Source organism: Gopherus evgoodei, chromosome 6, assembly GCF_007399415.2.
Source record: "Gopherus evgoodei ecotype Sinaloan lineage chromosome 6, rGopEvg1_v1.p, whole genome shotgun sequence".
NCBI lineage: Eukaryota > Metazoa > Chordata > Testudines > Testudinidae > Gopherus > Gopherus evgoodei.
The window spans coordinates 97,584,277-97,599,974 of record NC_044327.1 but is presented as its reverse complement, the minus strand read 5'-3'; the positions used below and the strand labels follow the sequence as shown (position 1 = coordinate 97,599,974).

The 15,698-nt window shown below is 41.8% G+C and overlaps 1 protein-coding gene across 1 annotated transcript in view; it reads left to right on the top strand.

Annotated features, from left to right (window-relative positions):
• The window catches only part of NDUFAF2 (NADH:ubiquinone oxidoreductase complex assembly factor 2), a 142,926-nt gene that overhangs the window by 103,164 nt on the left and 24,064 nt on the right, over window positions 1-15,698 (top strand). Inside the window, exon 3 of the mRNA XM_030567306.1 lies at window positions 10,380-10,420. Coding sequence (XP_030423166.1) covers window positions 10,380-10,420 — 41 coding nt within the window. The remainder of the gene's footprint in view (window positions 1-10,379; window positions 10,421-15,698) is intronic.

Genomic DNA, 15,698 nt, shown 5'->3' with positions numbered 1-15,698 from the left:
AAGCTCAGTACCAATGTGGCCACAAGAACAAATGGATATAAACTGGCCATCAGGAAGTTTAGACTTGAAATTAGACGAAGGTTTCTAACCATCAGAGGAGTGAAGTTCTTCCAAGGGGAGCAGTGGAGGCAGAAGACATATCTGGCTTCAAGACTAAGCTTGATAAGTTTATGGAAGGGATGGTATGATGGGATAGCCTAATTTTGGTAATTAATTGATCTTTGACTATTGGTGGTAAATATGCCCAATGGCCTGTGATGGGACACTAAATAGGGTGGGATCTGAGTTACTACAGAGAATTCTTTCCTGGGTGTCTGATTGGTGAGTCTTGCTCACATGCTCAGGGTTCAGCTGATCGCCATATTTGGGGTCGGTAAGGAATTTTCCTCCAGGGCAGATTGGCAGAGGCATTGGGTTTTGTTTGCCTTGCTCTGCAGCATGGGGCATGGGTCACTTTCTGGAGGATTCTCTGCACCTTGAAGTCTTTAAACCACAAGTTGAGGACTTCAGTAGCTCAGACATAGGTCAGGGGTTTGTTACAGGAGTGGGTAGGTGAGATTCTGTGGCCTGCATTGTGCAGGAGCTCAGACTAGAAGATCATAATGGTCCCTTCTGACCTTAAAGTCTATGAGTCTATGAGAAAAGTATGCTGCTTTCTGGAGCCACGACACCAGAAGTCTGTCCAGTCTTAGTGACTTATCAAGTCATTGGGCAAGGATCCAGTGATGATGGTTCATATTGGCACTAATGATACTGCAGCATGGGATATCGTGCAGATAGCAGATGACTTCAGGGAACTCAGAAGTGTGCTGAAGAAGAATGTCCAAATGATCTTCTGAGACCCTTCTTGTCACATGAGCAAAGGAAGACTGAAGGTAAAAGATTCTAGAAGTGAACCACTGGTTAAAATTGGTGTAGGGTAAGGGATGTTGGTTTTGTGGAACATTGGTACCTCTTCTAATTAAGTGGAGGCCATCCAAACTACACAGTCCCCTCTCCCCACAGCAAAGTGGATCAGTCTCCTTGGGGACAGACTGGATAGAGTAATCAGGTGGTAGTTAAAGTAATAACACTGAGAACAAAAGTAATCAAGGAGCCAAAGGACATGAAGAGAAGAAATTCTTGACTATACTATACACCAACACTAGGAGCCTGTGTAACAAATGAGGAATTGGAATTGCTCATTTATAAACATAAATTTGGTCTAATTGGTATTACTCAATCCTGGTGGGATAATTTGCACATATTATAAAGTTAAAATCAATGGATATAACCTATTTAGGAAGGATCAAATAGACAAAAGAGGAGAGGTAGTGACATCGTATGTAAAACATGACAATACTTGTTTCCAAGTCACTGTTAACTCAGACAAAAATGCTATTGAATGCTTATGGTTCAATGTCTTAACAGAAAGCACAAGAGGAATATTAGTTGGTGTTTGTTACAGGCCATCACTGATAAAGTTTGCAGATGACACAAAAATTGGGGAGTGATAAATAATTAAAAGGATTGGTCACTGATTCAGAGTGATCTGGATTGCTTGGTAAACTGAGTGTGAACAAAATATGCCATTCAATAGGCTACATATAAATGTGTACATTTAGGAACAGAGAATGTAGGGCATACTTACAAGATGAGGGATTCTCTCCTGAGAAGCAGTGACTCTGAAAAAGATTTGGGGGTTGTGATGACTAATCAGCTGATCGTGAGCTCCCAGTGTGATGCTGTGACCAAAAAAGTTAATGCACTCTTGAGATGCATGAGCAAGGGAATCCTGAGTAGGACTAGAGCAGTTATTTTACCTCTATGTATTTGGCACCGGTGTGACTGTGGCTGGAATAATGTGTCCAGTTCTGGTGCCCGTCGTTCAAGAAGGATGTCAATACATTGGAGAGGGTTTAGAGAAGAGCCACAAGAATGATTAAAGGATGTCTGATATGATAAACTCAAGGAGATAAATCTATTTTGCTTAACACTTCAGTGGCTGGAATATGAAGCTAGACCACTTCTGACTGGAAATAAGGTGTACATTTTTAACAGTGAGGGTAATAATCATTGGGACAGTTTATCAAGGGTCATGGTGAATTCTTCATCACAGACAATTTTTAGAAAAACATCCATTCTTGATTTTAAAAATATGCTCTAGGAATTATTTTGGGGAAGTTCTATGGCCTGTATTCTACAGGAAGTCAAACTAGATGATCACTAAGGTTCCTTCTGGCCTTGGAATCTATGAATTCATAGTTCTCTATTTTCAAAAGTAGTTGCAGTTTTCTTGGTGATGCTTAGACTCTAGGACTGGCAGGGACTTCGAGAGGTCATCGAGTCCAGTCCCCTGCCCTCATGGCAGGACCAAATACTGTCTAGACCATCCCTAATAGACATTTATCTAATCTACTCTTAAATATCTCCAGAGATGGAGATTCCACAACTTCCCTAGGCAATCTATTCCAGTGTTTAACTACCCTGACAGTTAGGAACTTTTTCCTAATGTCCAACCTAAATCTCCCTTGCTGCAGTTTAAGCCCATTGCTTCTTGTTCTATCATTGGAGGATAAGGTGAACAAGTTTTCTCCCTCCTCCTGACGACACCCTTTTAGATACCTGAAAACTGCTATCATGTCCCCTCTCAGTCTTCTCTTTTTCAAACTAAACAAACCCAGTTGTTTCAGCCTTCCTTCATAGGTCATGTTCTCAAGACCTAATCATTCTTGTTGCTCTTCTCTGGACCCTCTCCAATTTCTCCACATCTTTCTTGAAATGCGGTGCCCAGAACTGGACACAATACTCCAGTTGAGGCCTAACCAGCGCAGAGTAAAGCGGAAGAATGACTTCTTGTGTCTTGTTTACAACACACCTGTTAATGCATCCCAGAATCACGTTTGCTTTTTTTGCAACAGTATCACACTGTTGACTCATATTAAGCTTGTGGTCCACTATGACCCCTAGATCTCTTTCTGCCATACTCTTTCCTAGACAGTTTCTTCCCATTCTGTATGTGTGAAACTGATTGTTCCTTCCTAAGTGGAGCACTTTGCATTTATCTTTATTGAACTTCATCCTGTTTACCTCAGACCATTTCTCCAATTTGTCCAGATCATTTTGAATTTTGACCCTGTCCTCCAAAGCAGTTGCAATCCCTCCCAGTTTGGTATCATCTGCAAATTTAATAAGCGTACTTTCTATGCCAACATCTAAATCGTTGATGAAGATATTGAACAGAGCCGGTCCCAAAACAGACCCCTGCGGAACCCCACTTGTTATACCTTTCCAGCAGGATTTGGAGCCATTAATAACTACTCTCTGAGTACAGTTATCCAGCCAGTTATGCACCCACCTTATAGTAGCCCCATCTAAATTGTATTTTCCTAGTTTATCTATAAGAATATCATGCGAGACCATATCAAATGCCTTACTAAAGTCTAGGTATATCACATCCACCACTTCTCCCTTATCCACAAGGCTCGTTATCCTATCAAAGAACGCTATCAGATTAGTTTGACACGATTTGTTCTTTACAAATCCATGCTGGCTATTCCCTATCACCTTACCACCTTCCAAGTGTTTGCAGATGATTTCTTTAATTACTTGCTCCATTACCTTCCCTGGCACAGAAGTTAAACTTCAAGTCCCCTTTTGTGTAGTGCAGTCAGTGGTTTGTGATCAGTTTCTGCTTTGAAGCTCCTACTATAGAAGGAGTTGTGACATTTTGTACACCATACCTAGCGTTTATTTTTCAGTTTGTGCATACATCTCTGTTGCTGTCATAGCCCTGAATGCACATGAGACTGGCAACCAATCAGTTTGATAACATGGTAATAGTACAGCTTCAAGCCCTTCTTTGAATGCCTCTGTAGAGAATTTGATGTCCTGCAGTGGGTCAAAAAATTGCAGCACTGGAGCTGATGTCAGAATGTGCTTTAAATCATTGAACTCTCTTTTATGCTCTGGCATACATATCCATTTGATGACCGAGACAGGGTATACCAGACCCGTTGAGGCTTCCTGCTGGAGGCCTTGTGGTCCTACCACACCTCACTCCAGTGAAGATAGGTCCTCCAGGCTCTCCTACAGACACTGCAGGGAAGCAGCCAATCAGAGCGCAGCAGGCTCAGATAAAAGGAGGTGCAGGGCTGGAACAGGTTAATTCCTGTCTTGGACCAGAGGAATAAGAAAGCGTGCGCCTTGCTGGAGCTCAAGGGAGAACCAGAAGATGGGTTCTGGTGGCATGGTATTCAGGGAGGAAGAAGAAGAGTGTAGAACTTCAGCCCAGAAGTAAGGATGACGAGGAAGGGGCTGTGTAGGAAGCAGCCCAGGGAATGCAGCAGGAGCAACTATTAATGGAATCAGTACATAGCTGCTGTTTATAAGGTCCCTGGGTTCGGACCCGGAATAGTGACTGGGTCTGGGTACCCTCTCGCCAACCACTAGCATGTTGGCCAAAGTCCCAAGAAGGAGACAAGTTGCATTTAGAAGCCCAAGCACAATGCTGGATTTAAAGGGCTCAGGGATGAGGCTGAAGACCCTGCAGAGAGCCAATCATTCGTTGGATTTCGTTACTCCAGAAGGGGACTGACCTTGAAGGAGTGACTTGGCTGGAGAGCAAAGGCAAAGAGTCTCCTGGGAGAAAGTCCTAGGGGCACTGCTCTGTACCAGGGCAGGCCAGACTTACAGCTAGCCCAGAGAGGAGCCACAGATACCAACAAAGGCACAGTGATAGGCCTTTTTGGACCTTTGTTTTTCCAGAAGGGGTTCATCCATTTTAAACATTGTGTGACTTAGCTGGAGGGCTGAGCCATTGAAGACACATCCGATTTGGGGGGCCGACAGGGGGCACCGCGAGCAGAGAGAGAATGTGGGTTCATACCTAGCTGACAGGAAGTGCTCATGAGAGGCGAGTGTGCTCCTTCACAATGATCTTGTGAGGGAGATATCTTAGATGAGTTGTGCAAGCTGTATAGTTTGTATGAGTTTGCTGACATAATTCAACATGCCTCGCAAAATTTGAATCCCCATTTTATCTTCAGATCTCAACATGTTCAGTACTGCCTTAATCTTTGATTCATCAGGCAGAATTCTTTTTGAGGTGAGTCTCTCCCAAGTATATTATTCCCATTGTTTGAAATTGACATTTGGTCACATTAAGGTTATTAGCTCTCACAATTTCCAGAAGTGTTTGGTATTTCCTGATGTTCAATGGCAATGCTGCTCCAAATTATGTCATCGATGTAGCCTTTCATGCCTGTTCGGCCCTCTAGCGTCTGGCTTGTTGCATGGCAAAATACTTTTGGAGCTGAGTATAGTCTGAAAAGCAGTCTTAGAAAGCAGTATCTGCCAAATGGTGTGTTGAAAGTGCAGATCTTTGAGCGCTCAGTGTCCAAGGGATCTGCCAAAATCCAGCTGATGCATCTAATTTGCTGAAGAATTTGGCTCCTGCCATCTGGGACAACAGTTCATTTCTTGTGAATAAGTGGATGTGTCCCCTTATATTTTAGTTCAGTGCCTGAGGGCCAGTCCATATACAGTCGTAGTCCCAGTTTTTCTGTACTGTTACTAAAGTGTGAACTCGGGTTGTACATTCTTCTATTCTTCAGAAGATACCATTTGGTTTGCAGCTCTTCATCTAGCCTCTTTCTTAAAGCTTGAGGAACATTTTGTATAGTGTGTACCACAGGTTCTGCATTTTCTCTTTGCTGTATCTTGTATATTACTCAAAAGCACTCATCTCCTGAGAATAAATTGTCATATGAAATGATTAATACATTCATAACTGGTTCTGTGTTGTTTTTCTGGCATACATCCTCTTTAACAAGACCAAGCACCTTACATGTGGGAAGGCCCAAGACACTTTGTTTGCTTTCCTCTGTGTACGATCACAAATTCTTGTTTATCATTTTCCCATTACATTTAAGTGTCTGTGTGCACTCTCCCACCGCTGGAATTTGTCCGTCCCTAATGCAGGTTCGGTGAATTATTTAATTGAGAGAGGAAAATGAACACCAGACAAATGTGAACTTCAAAACACCACGTGGCCGTTTATTAACAGGGAGAAAATCGCAACTTGGGCTGGGGAGGAGCACGTTTACCAACTAACAGTACTATTGGACAAGAAACCTTTACACAACCTGAAGCAATCTATTTACATTTATCAACAAGGAACCAAATGATTCAAAATTAACTGCCTTTTAGAAAAAGGTAAACGAATACACCAAATGAAATAAATTGTGTGCACACTAACCAAGTACTACTATTAAATACACCAGTTAACTTCAGTAGCAGTCAATACAATAACTTAGTTCTTACATACCATATATATGCAACTTCACATTAGATAACAGTATATGCAGTTTTGTACCAAATAAGAGAAGGGAAAAGAGAAAAGGTTAAGCAAGGCACAGAAAGAAATATTAGAAAGCAAGTACCGTATTCCAGGCGCAGCTGACCAGCAGAACAGACACCAGAAGCATACCGAATCCGTAGAAGATAATCTTGAAAAAGCAATAAAATGACATGTCCCGAGCCGGCTATATCCGGAGGAGACCCCTGGCCGAAGGGTTGATCAGGTCCTTCAGTCAGTACGTGGATACTCCTGCAGATCCTGGCACGAGGCATGGTTTTATTCAAAGGCCTTTTTTACACTTGTCAGGATCTGATTGGTCCCTAGCTCCTACGCCCTCCAGGTTCCAAGCTGTTGCCCCCTATGCAGATAGAATTTGCACACGGCACGCTAGAAGCTGCACCCAGCACACTAGCATAGTTTTGCACACAACCCTAATCTGACCATTTGAACTGAACTATGATTGGTCAGATTGGGCCTCTTTGCTCACGGCACGCTGGAGTTATGCACAGAGCATAAGAGCAGGAGACTGCACACAACACTAGCCTGACCCCTAGGTGACCAGGAAAAAGAGCGGGAAAATGCACACGGCATTCTAATGTTGCACACCGCACCACGGTGTTGCACACAGTACCAGTGTGACCTTTAGATGACCGACAGTTGGCCATACAGACACCATGTTGGAATAAAGACCTTAGGGCTGCGACAGAATTGTTCCTTGAGAATAGTCTTTCAGACACTTTTGACTTTTCCACTTTCATGTCCTCTCTACATTTCTCTATTTCACTTCCTATTATTCCATTTACGTGTCCCAATGTCTGTCTTGGACATGTCTTGGACGTCACATATGTGCCAGCTATTTGTGCACATTTTAATTACCCAGTCTTTTGAGTTATCTGACTCTTCGATTATTGTCTTAAGAGCAGCTCTTCCTCTTCATTTGAGGAATCCTGTGCGCTTTACTGCTTTCTCTGCACATTTTAACATAATGGTTGGGTTCACTGCAGTTTGTACATACTTGTCTGAATGCTAAGCGTTTCATTGCTACATAGAATATTACATCACTGGATTTGTTTTCTGCTTTCCATGTTTCTGTCCTTGGCCAATTTCTGTGAGCTTTTCCCTTGCTAGTTTAGCTATAATAATTTATCATGAGCTCTGTGCCTATCTGTAAGCTTTTTATTTGTGTTTCTCTTTGTTCTGCTGCTTGGTATGTACATAGTGCCCTTTCTAGCATCAGATCCATTGCCTAGTAACTGTTACATCAGAAGACAATCTGATCTGTAATGAGAGCTTTTTAATATTACAACACTGACTTTTTAGTTTTAAGCCTGACAGACTACTCTATTGTTTCCCCTTCATTTTGTGTTCTCATCCTGAACATATATCTCTCATAAGTAATGTTTTTTCCCTAGGGACATAATGATCCTCAAACACTTTCATTATTTCTTCAAACCTTCTTTTCCACCACTACCATCTGTATAGATGCATTGTATACAGTTAGGGCTTCTGTACCTGCTACCATACAATATTTTGCTTATTCTCTGGTTTATTTGCCCCTGTAGCTTTCATATACCATTCAAATTGCTGTCTGAACCTTTTCCAAACATAAGCAGAACTTTCCTTGATTTTTAGGGCTGGTGGGGAATTACTTGCAGTTGCATGGGCTCTGGAGTAGCCTTTGCAATGTGAACTCTCACTGGGTCTTCCAGCATGGTGTGCCTTCCACACCTGGTACAATGTAGTATCTGTCTGATGAGCAGAGTGGTGTCAAGATAAACCTTTATTAGGAACAAGAACTACACACAGAAAAGAGGTAACACAACTTCGTACTACTCTGTGTACCTGCAGCCTGTGGCTGCCTTGCCCTGGGCTGCTTTTGTTTCTGCTCCAGCAGGAAGTGTGTCATTGGGGAAACCAGAGATTGCATTTAGCATGTAGATGAAGCATTATCTATATGCTTTCTAGGGGATTTACTGTATGGCTCAGGGAGGAACTGGGTGGTTGGGGTGGGTGTGGAAGAGGGACCTAGGTTGGTGGAATGGAGCTAGGGAGTGGAAAGCAGGGACTTTGGTGTGGCAGGAACCTGATGAGGAGGAATGGGAATGGAGGGAACCCAGACCCTGCCATGGGGTGGGGGGCACACAGCAATCTTTGCAAGGGGGAGACTACACAGGAGACTGGTATGAGGGGGCTGCACAGAAACTTCAGCATGGGTAGAGGGGAGAATGGGGCACACACAGGATCCCTGCCAGGGGTGGAAGAGAGGAATAGGGTTGCCTCACAGCCCCTGCCATGGAAGGGAATGGAGCACAATGGTATGGGGAGAGGAAAACACAAAACCACTGGCATGTGACAGAGGGGGGAATGAGGAGGACACACAGAGCTCTAGCCATGGAATGGGTGGGGGGAGTTTCAGGGAGTCTGTGAAACAGAGAGGGATGGGAGAGTGGCATACAGGGAGCTTGTGGGAGGGACTGGATTGATGCAAGGAGCTCCTGTTGGGTGCAATGCACTTGGCCTACAGAAGCTATGAACTGTGCAACCCTATACTGAGTACTGTATTTTGACCTGGTTATTGGAATATTTACTGAATGACTACATTGAATTAAATCAACAGGACTATTGGGAAACAAACATGACTCGAGATAAGATATCCCTTAACAAACTCTTGGGAATTGTTACAAAACACCTGAGACAATGCACGGGCCTTTTGCTTTGATGCTCTAGGTTGGCCCCTGTAGAGCACACCAAACTGGTTTTGGGCATCAGGTCCAAGCATGTGAGTTGAGAGAACAAAGAGCTTTGTCTGCCTTTAAAGACAGCTGTTGCCCTAAGTCTCTCAAGGATGTGGTATGTCTACACTGCAATGAAACATCTGCAGATCATGTCAGCTGAGTCAGACTCGAGGTGCTCAGACTAAGGGGTGGTTTAATTGCAGTGTAGCCGTTTGGGGACCCTCTCCCACGTGAGAGAGGCCTGGGCTCCCGCCTGAGCCTGAACATCTACAGGGTAATTAAAATGCCCCGAAGCCTGAGCCCTACGAGCCTGAGTCAGCAGACTCAGGCCAGCCATGGATGTTTAATTGTAGTGTAGACATACCCTAAGATTCCAGAGGTTGGGGTGTCTGAGAAGTTAGATATACTAGGTCTTCATGTTAAGGATGGTAGGACTTCAGGTAAGACAGGCTTGCACATAGTTCTTGTGTTGTTGTTTTTTTAAAAAACTTTCTTATGTTATGCTTTGTTCCAGTGATTAAGAATAAACAATATTTTGCTTTAAGAAGGCTATTTAGAGTCACAGTAATCCACTCGTCACAAGTTCCTTCAGGGAAAAACTGTAGGCATACTTGTTTGGATAAGCATGGTTGATGTGCAGGGTACTGCACCCCAGGGAGAATCATGTGATTTCACCCTGGGAGAGTTGAAGGCACAAAACCTGATACCTCGGGGGATGTGCTCAGAGAGACCAAAGGGGGGTTGGAAATGCAGCTAGCCCTGTAATTGTGACATCTGCCACAGGATGGGCCAGATTCTGCTACTTGTACTTGCCAGTGGGACTATTTATAGAACAAGGGTACTACCTCAGCATGATAAAGGTTTCAGAATCCCACCATACATCCTATTTGTCACATTTTCATGAATGGACTTCAACACTTTAGTTATATCCAGGAATTCTCCCCAGTGTTGTGTAAAGCTATTGATCATGCCCACTGCTGGAGAGTCATTTTGTTGTTTTTCTCTGGGTGAAATTCACCGTTGTGCAGAGAGCTTCACAAAAGGCTTGAGCCCTTCTTTGAAGATTTATGTAGTGCATAGGCCTTGTTCATGCTCTCTAAACTGAAAGGGTGAATTTTATCAACTGGGGTTTTGGGCAAGGGCAAATAACTGCTTAAAAATTAAATACTGTATTTTTTGGGAATTTGGTATTATGGTTTCCTGCAAATTGTTGATGTATGTGGCTGTGCCTTTTGTGAATTCATAATATCTCTGAGATGTAAGAAATATTTCCCTTTTTTGAAATATTTTAATATGTTTTGCAGCTTGGATTAGAAAAAGAAGAAAGGATCCACCCACAATGGAGGTAAGAGCTGAAGTGCCTTGTCAATTGTAAATCCAGTTTAACTAGACCTATTAGTTTTCTTGGAGTGATCCGTCAAATCATTTTAGAGAGAATGTAAATGGTGCTGCCTGCCTATTTTGTTTTATGTAAATGATATACAGTAGAGATATAAACTCTTTTAGAATTTTATAGTACAGTGGGTTTTTTTGTTATAGAGAGATACCCATCTCCTAGAACTAGAAGGGACCCTGAAAGGTCATCGAGTCCAGCCCCCTGCCTTAACTAGCAGGACCAAGTACTGATTTTGCCCCAGATCCCTAAGTGGCCCCATCAAAGACTGAACTCACAACCCTGGGTTTAGCAGGCCAGTGCTCAAACCACTGAGCTATCCCTCCCCCTTGTTAATGTCAGGGTGTGGAAGTGGAAATGAAATTCCTGAATTGTTATATATCTGTTTCTTACATAGAATTTCTCAAAATTAAGTTACATTGTGATGTCAAGATAAGTAATTGTAGTCATTCAGAAACGTCTAAATAAGTGAATTCCAAAATGGTTATTATGAATATTTTTTTTAAAAATCAGACCCTCTATATCCTAGTATGGTTTTTTTTCATGCCAACTGACATTAAAGTGCAGGCTTCAAAGCCAATTGCCAGCATATTCATGAGAACAGAAAACGATATTGCATTAACATTTTACAATGCTAATGAGATGGGCTTTTTGCCGTCCTGACTTTTGAAAAAAAAAGTGCTTTCTAATGGAATAAAGCTGTGAAATATTGCTTACTCTTTCATGCTGACGAATGTGCAAAGAATGCAACAATTCTGACTGTTAAGGCCAGAAAAAACAAACTTGAATTTGACACACAGTTTTATTAAAACCCAGCACTTAGCAATGAATCTATATACTTAAAAATGAGTAATCAGTAAAGGCTCAATCCAAACAGACTGTGTCATTAAGTTGAGCTCTATTGACTTCAGTGAAGCTATGTTGTTGTACATCAGCTGAGGATCTGGCCCTATATCTGTGATCTCCTGAACTGCACAACCTAGCAGGTTACTCACCTTGGCTGCACATTAAGGTGATGTATACAGGATACTACTCAGCCTGTCATTTTTACACACCAACATCTTTTCAAGAGGCACAGAATTACAGAAGTGAGCTCTCACCTGCTATGCAACTCTTTCTATTAGTGTCTCTTCTACTTTCCCTTCCCCACTCCTCACTAGAGTTATACAGGCAAGGGGGCTGTAGTAAACCCGTAAGTGGAACTAAAATGGAGTTAAGCCTGTGTTCCAGAGGGTGTTGAGGACCTTAAAACAAAAATGCTTTTGCAAAGGGTACATCTTTGCTCAAACCCCTCCCTCTCTAGTCACTGAAGAAATGGGAGTGCTTCTCTCTCTCCATTCTTTCTGTTGGGAGCAGAGAGGGAGTCTTCAGACCACTGGGCTCTTTCTTCTCCCTGGCTGAGCTTAGGTCAGCATCAATTAAATGTCAACTTGGATCGTGATATCCTGTCAGTATTTCTTTCCTTGCTAAGAATATAGGTCCTGTGGTACTGGGACTTCAGAGATGGAGTGTTGCCCAATATCACTTCCATAAGTCAGATTGCCATGCTTGTTGGGCTGGATAGGGTCTGAGACTATGCCCCTGAGAAGCAGGATTAGTTTGTGCAGCCATGTTCTTTTGGAACTGGTGGTGTTAAGGCTGCTTCTGGATGGGCAGGTGTGGGGGGTTGGGACAGTGGTCAGTACCCCTTCAGAACAGGGAGCACGCATCCCTTGCAGATGAGCAGCTATGGAGGCACATTTGGATCATTAGACCCCTAAATATGTCACATTGTAGATGAAGTGAGCTGAGGAGGATGAAAGATTATTGGAAGTAATGGTGCATTCAGTCATAGAACTACTCAGGCCTTCAACTTCATGAGGTTTATTAGGGTCCAAAAATTATTTAGCAGCTAAGTACTCTACCTACAGGGCTGTGCATTGACCTTATCAGAGAAGAAATGATAAACCGGGAATCTGAATAGTAGTTATTTTTTGTGGAACTAATCCCTAAGATAGTTTTTTCCCCCTGTATGTAATATAAGTGAAACTAATACACATATATTAAAAACTCTCAAACAGACTGAAAATAGCATTATTATAATATATACAGCATGTGCAAAATATATGATGGTGTGGGATAATGATTTTTTTTCAGCATTCAGATGGGATGATATACAGAATTCACTTGCCCTGATAGTCTTTATACCACAACACACCATATATTTTACACAAATTTTTCTGTTTTCCCACAATGTATTGATAGCGTTAGTGTTTTATCTACAGTAATCCCCAGATATCTTTGCTGGTTTGTATTCTGTATTATACTCCCTTTTTGACAATAATGTTGATATGGTAACTGCTCTTTGACAGGTATGGAACTGGGGAATATTTGTGACCATATTTCATATTGAAACTGTTGTATAACAAATCTCCTTGTCATTCTCACTCCAGGAGAAAGATGTGAGAAAATCTCCTCAAAAGGCTGTAGAGCACACAAATTTTGAGTTTCACGTCTTTGACATGGCACTGTTATGTCACTTTGTGACGCTGCATTACGACACAGTGCAAACACTACAGTGAAGCTTTAGGAACTGGAGCTCTACCTCTGCTGTTTTGGTAGGAAACAGCTGTACCCTGGCAAATCCCTGCGTATTTTATCCATTGACCTTCTCTTTAGCCCCTTACCCATCCTTCCTTGCCCCTTTTTCCTCCTGCCCCAGCTCTAACATATATTGTCCTTTCTCTTCATTTCTCCTCCTCCACTCTGCCCTATTGGCCTCCTGTTTCCCTTTCTCTTTCATCGCAGACTTTATCTATCCAGCAAACTTTACTTGAGGTGGTTGTGAACAACAGAGCTAGGAAACATGATACTGACCATGGCTTTGTGGTCAGCATAGACCAGCAAAAATAGTGTTCAGCATCACATCAGTGTTTAATCACTTACTGACGTGCTGCTAAACATGATTTGTCCAGCTCTACACTGATCACTAAGCCGTGGTCAGCATCAAGTCACCTAACTGTATTGTTCAGAACTGTGTTCAAACATGATGCACATTTTATAGCACAAACGAGGCCTTTCTTCCTTTCATTCTTTGCCCCCCTTTAGCTTTGTCACCATGCACTCAACAAATCTTCATCATAATGCTTTAACTCAGTCTCTTATGGGCTGTAACACATAAGGAATTTAATTGATATTCATCTGTTGGTGTAGTCACTAGATTTAGCAGCAAAGAGTCCTGTGGCACCGTGACTAACAGACGTATTGGAGCATGAATACCCACTTCGTCGGATGGGTATTCACCCATAGAAGCTCATGCTTCAATACGTCTGTCAGTCTATAAGGTGCCACAGGACTCTTTGCTGCTTTTACAGATCCAAACTAACACAGCTACCCCTTTGATACTTCGCTAGATTTAGTTTTTCTTATAGTGGAATCCTGCAATAATAATTTCTATTGGATAACTACTTGTTCAGCTTTAAGGTACTTCACATACTTAGAGTTCTTTTTATTCCCCTTTTCCCCTCTTTTTGGAGGACGGTTACTTAGAACAACACCCCGTTTGCTTGGCAAGTCAAAACCCAAGAACATTTTTGTCCTGTTAATTATGTCTAATCTGGGCAGTAATGGAAAGAATGTCAGTAGTTGAGAGCCTGGAGTTTTACAAAGTAACCCTCTGGGATTGCTGAGCCACAATCAGTTGCCTTTTGATTTTATTCAAACATTAAATATACCAGATCTCTTCCTTAACTCATTTATAAGGTTGGTGATAAAACACAGCTTGGTCTGCATTCATTTGCAAAGTAATCTGGTTTTAAGACTACGGTATTCCTACGGTAATGAAACTCCATTTAGATAGAGACTTTGGGCCATATCCTGAGCTGGTATAAATCGGCGTATACATCATTTTATACCACCTAAGGATCTGGCCTCAGATAGCTATATCAGTGCATCCTAAAGAAAGTAACACTTTGTGTATGTATGGACATATATAGTCTGTTCAGACAAAGTTACAGTTACACTGAAATGTTCCTCAACTATTATAAAGGACATAATAAATTAAACCCTTACCAATAGAACAAGAGATGAATGAGTAAATATCTTGGAATATTCGGAGATTAGGCAGTGCCCATCTCTTCACTATGAATACAGGCACTAGAGGTGAGCATTGACCTTTGCAGACAAATGAAAAGACAAGTCTTTGTCCTGAGGGACTTATAGTCCAAATTAATCAGAATATTTTAAAGTCTACAGAAGTTGCAACTTTAAATCAAGTGCTATTCTGTCAAAGATATCTGGTAAATTATCACATTACATGCAGATCATCTTATCTGATAAGTGTTTGGGTGGCCCTAAATCTTTGATGGGTTACACTGGTGGAGTACTGTTGTAGTACTGTTGGGCCTACAGATTTACCCTGATTGTGAGTTGAACTATAAAAAGTGAGTCTAAGTTCATAAATGTTATAATAACCTATGATAGCAAATGTAAATAGGGACAGGTGCAAGAAAATCAGACATAAAACTTAAATTAGTCTAAACAAAAAAGCCTATTGATATAACTCCTGGATGCTGTTGAGATTATGCTTGGTACATAAGAAAATGTGAGTCCAAAAATTAATGAAGCAAAATTAGTATGTCAAATACTATGCTTACTCAGTGGACTGAATAGTGAGAGAATGGGCCATTTAACCCACTCCACTCCCTTTTGGGTCCTTACAAAAAGATGATTTGGTGGGGGAGGTGGGAAATAAGAACAACAGATGGGGACTACTGGAGCAAACTTGATCATCATAGCTGCCACCCAACCATCTTCCTGGACCCTGCACTTTGTCATCCTGATCCTGAGAGAGATCCTGACTATACCAGGCCAGAGATAGACCAGATGACAGTTGCACTTCTGCTGGTACTGACTAAATCCCAAACAGACCTGAAATAAAATGGGATTGTACTTCAACAACAGCTCCAGCCCAACTCAACTAACTTCTCTCTTTCCTGGAAGGACGCTTATTAATATCTTTAATATCCTCTAACAGACTGTCAGACAAGGGAATTTTCCTTCTAAAGACTCTTTCCAGCTAATGGGAGAGTGAACAAAGAACGTTCTTGGGTTTTTTTAATAAAAACCTATTTAATATTTTATATTTGAATTTTTTAACTGTTTTTCCTTCTTTTCTTTACCTTTAATAAAAAGTTAAAAGGAAGTTTAATGTTTGCGCCATGGTACTAAGCAGGCTAAGATCTCTGTACAC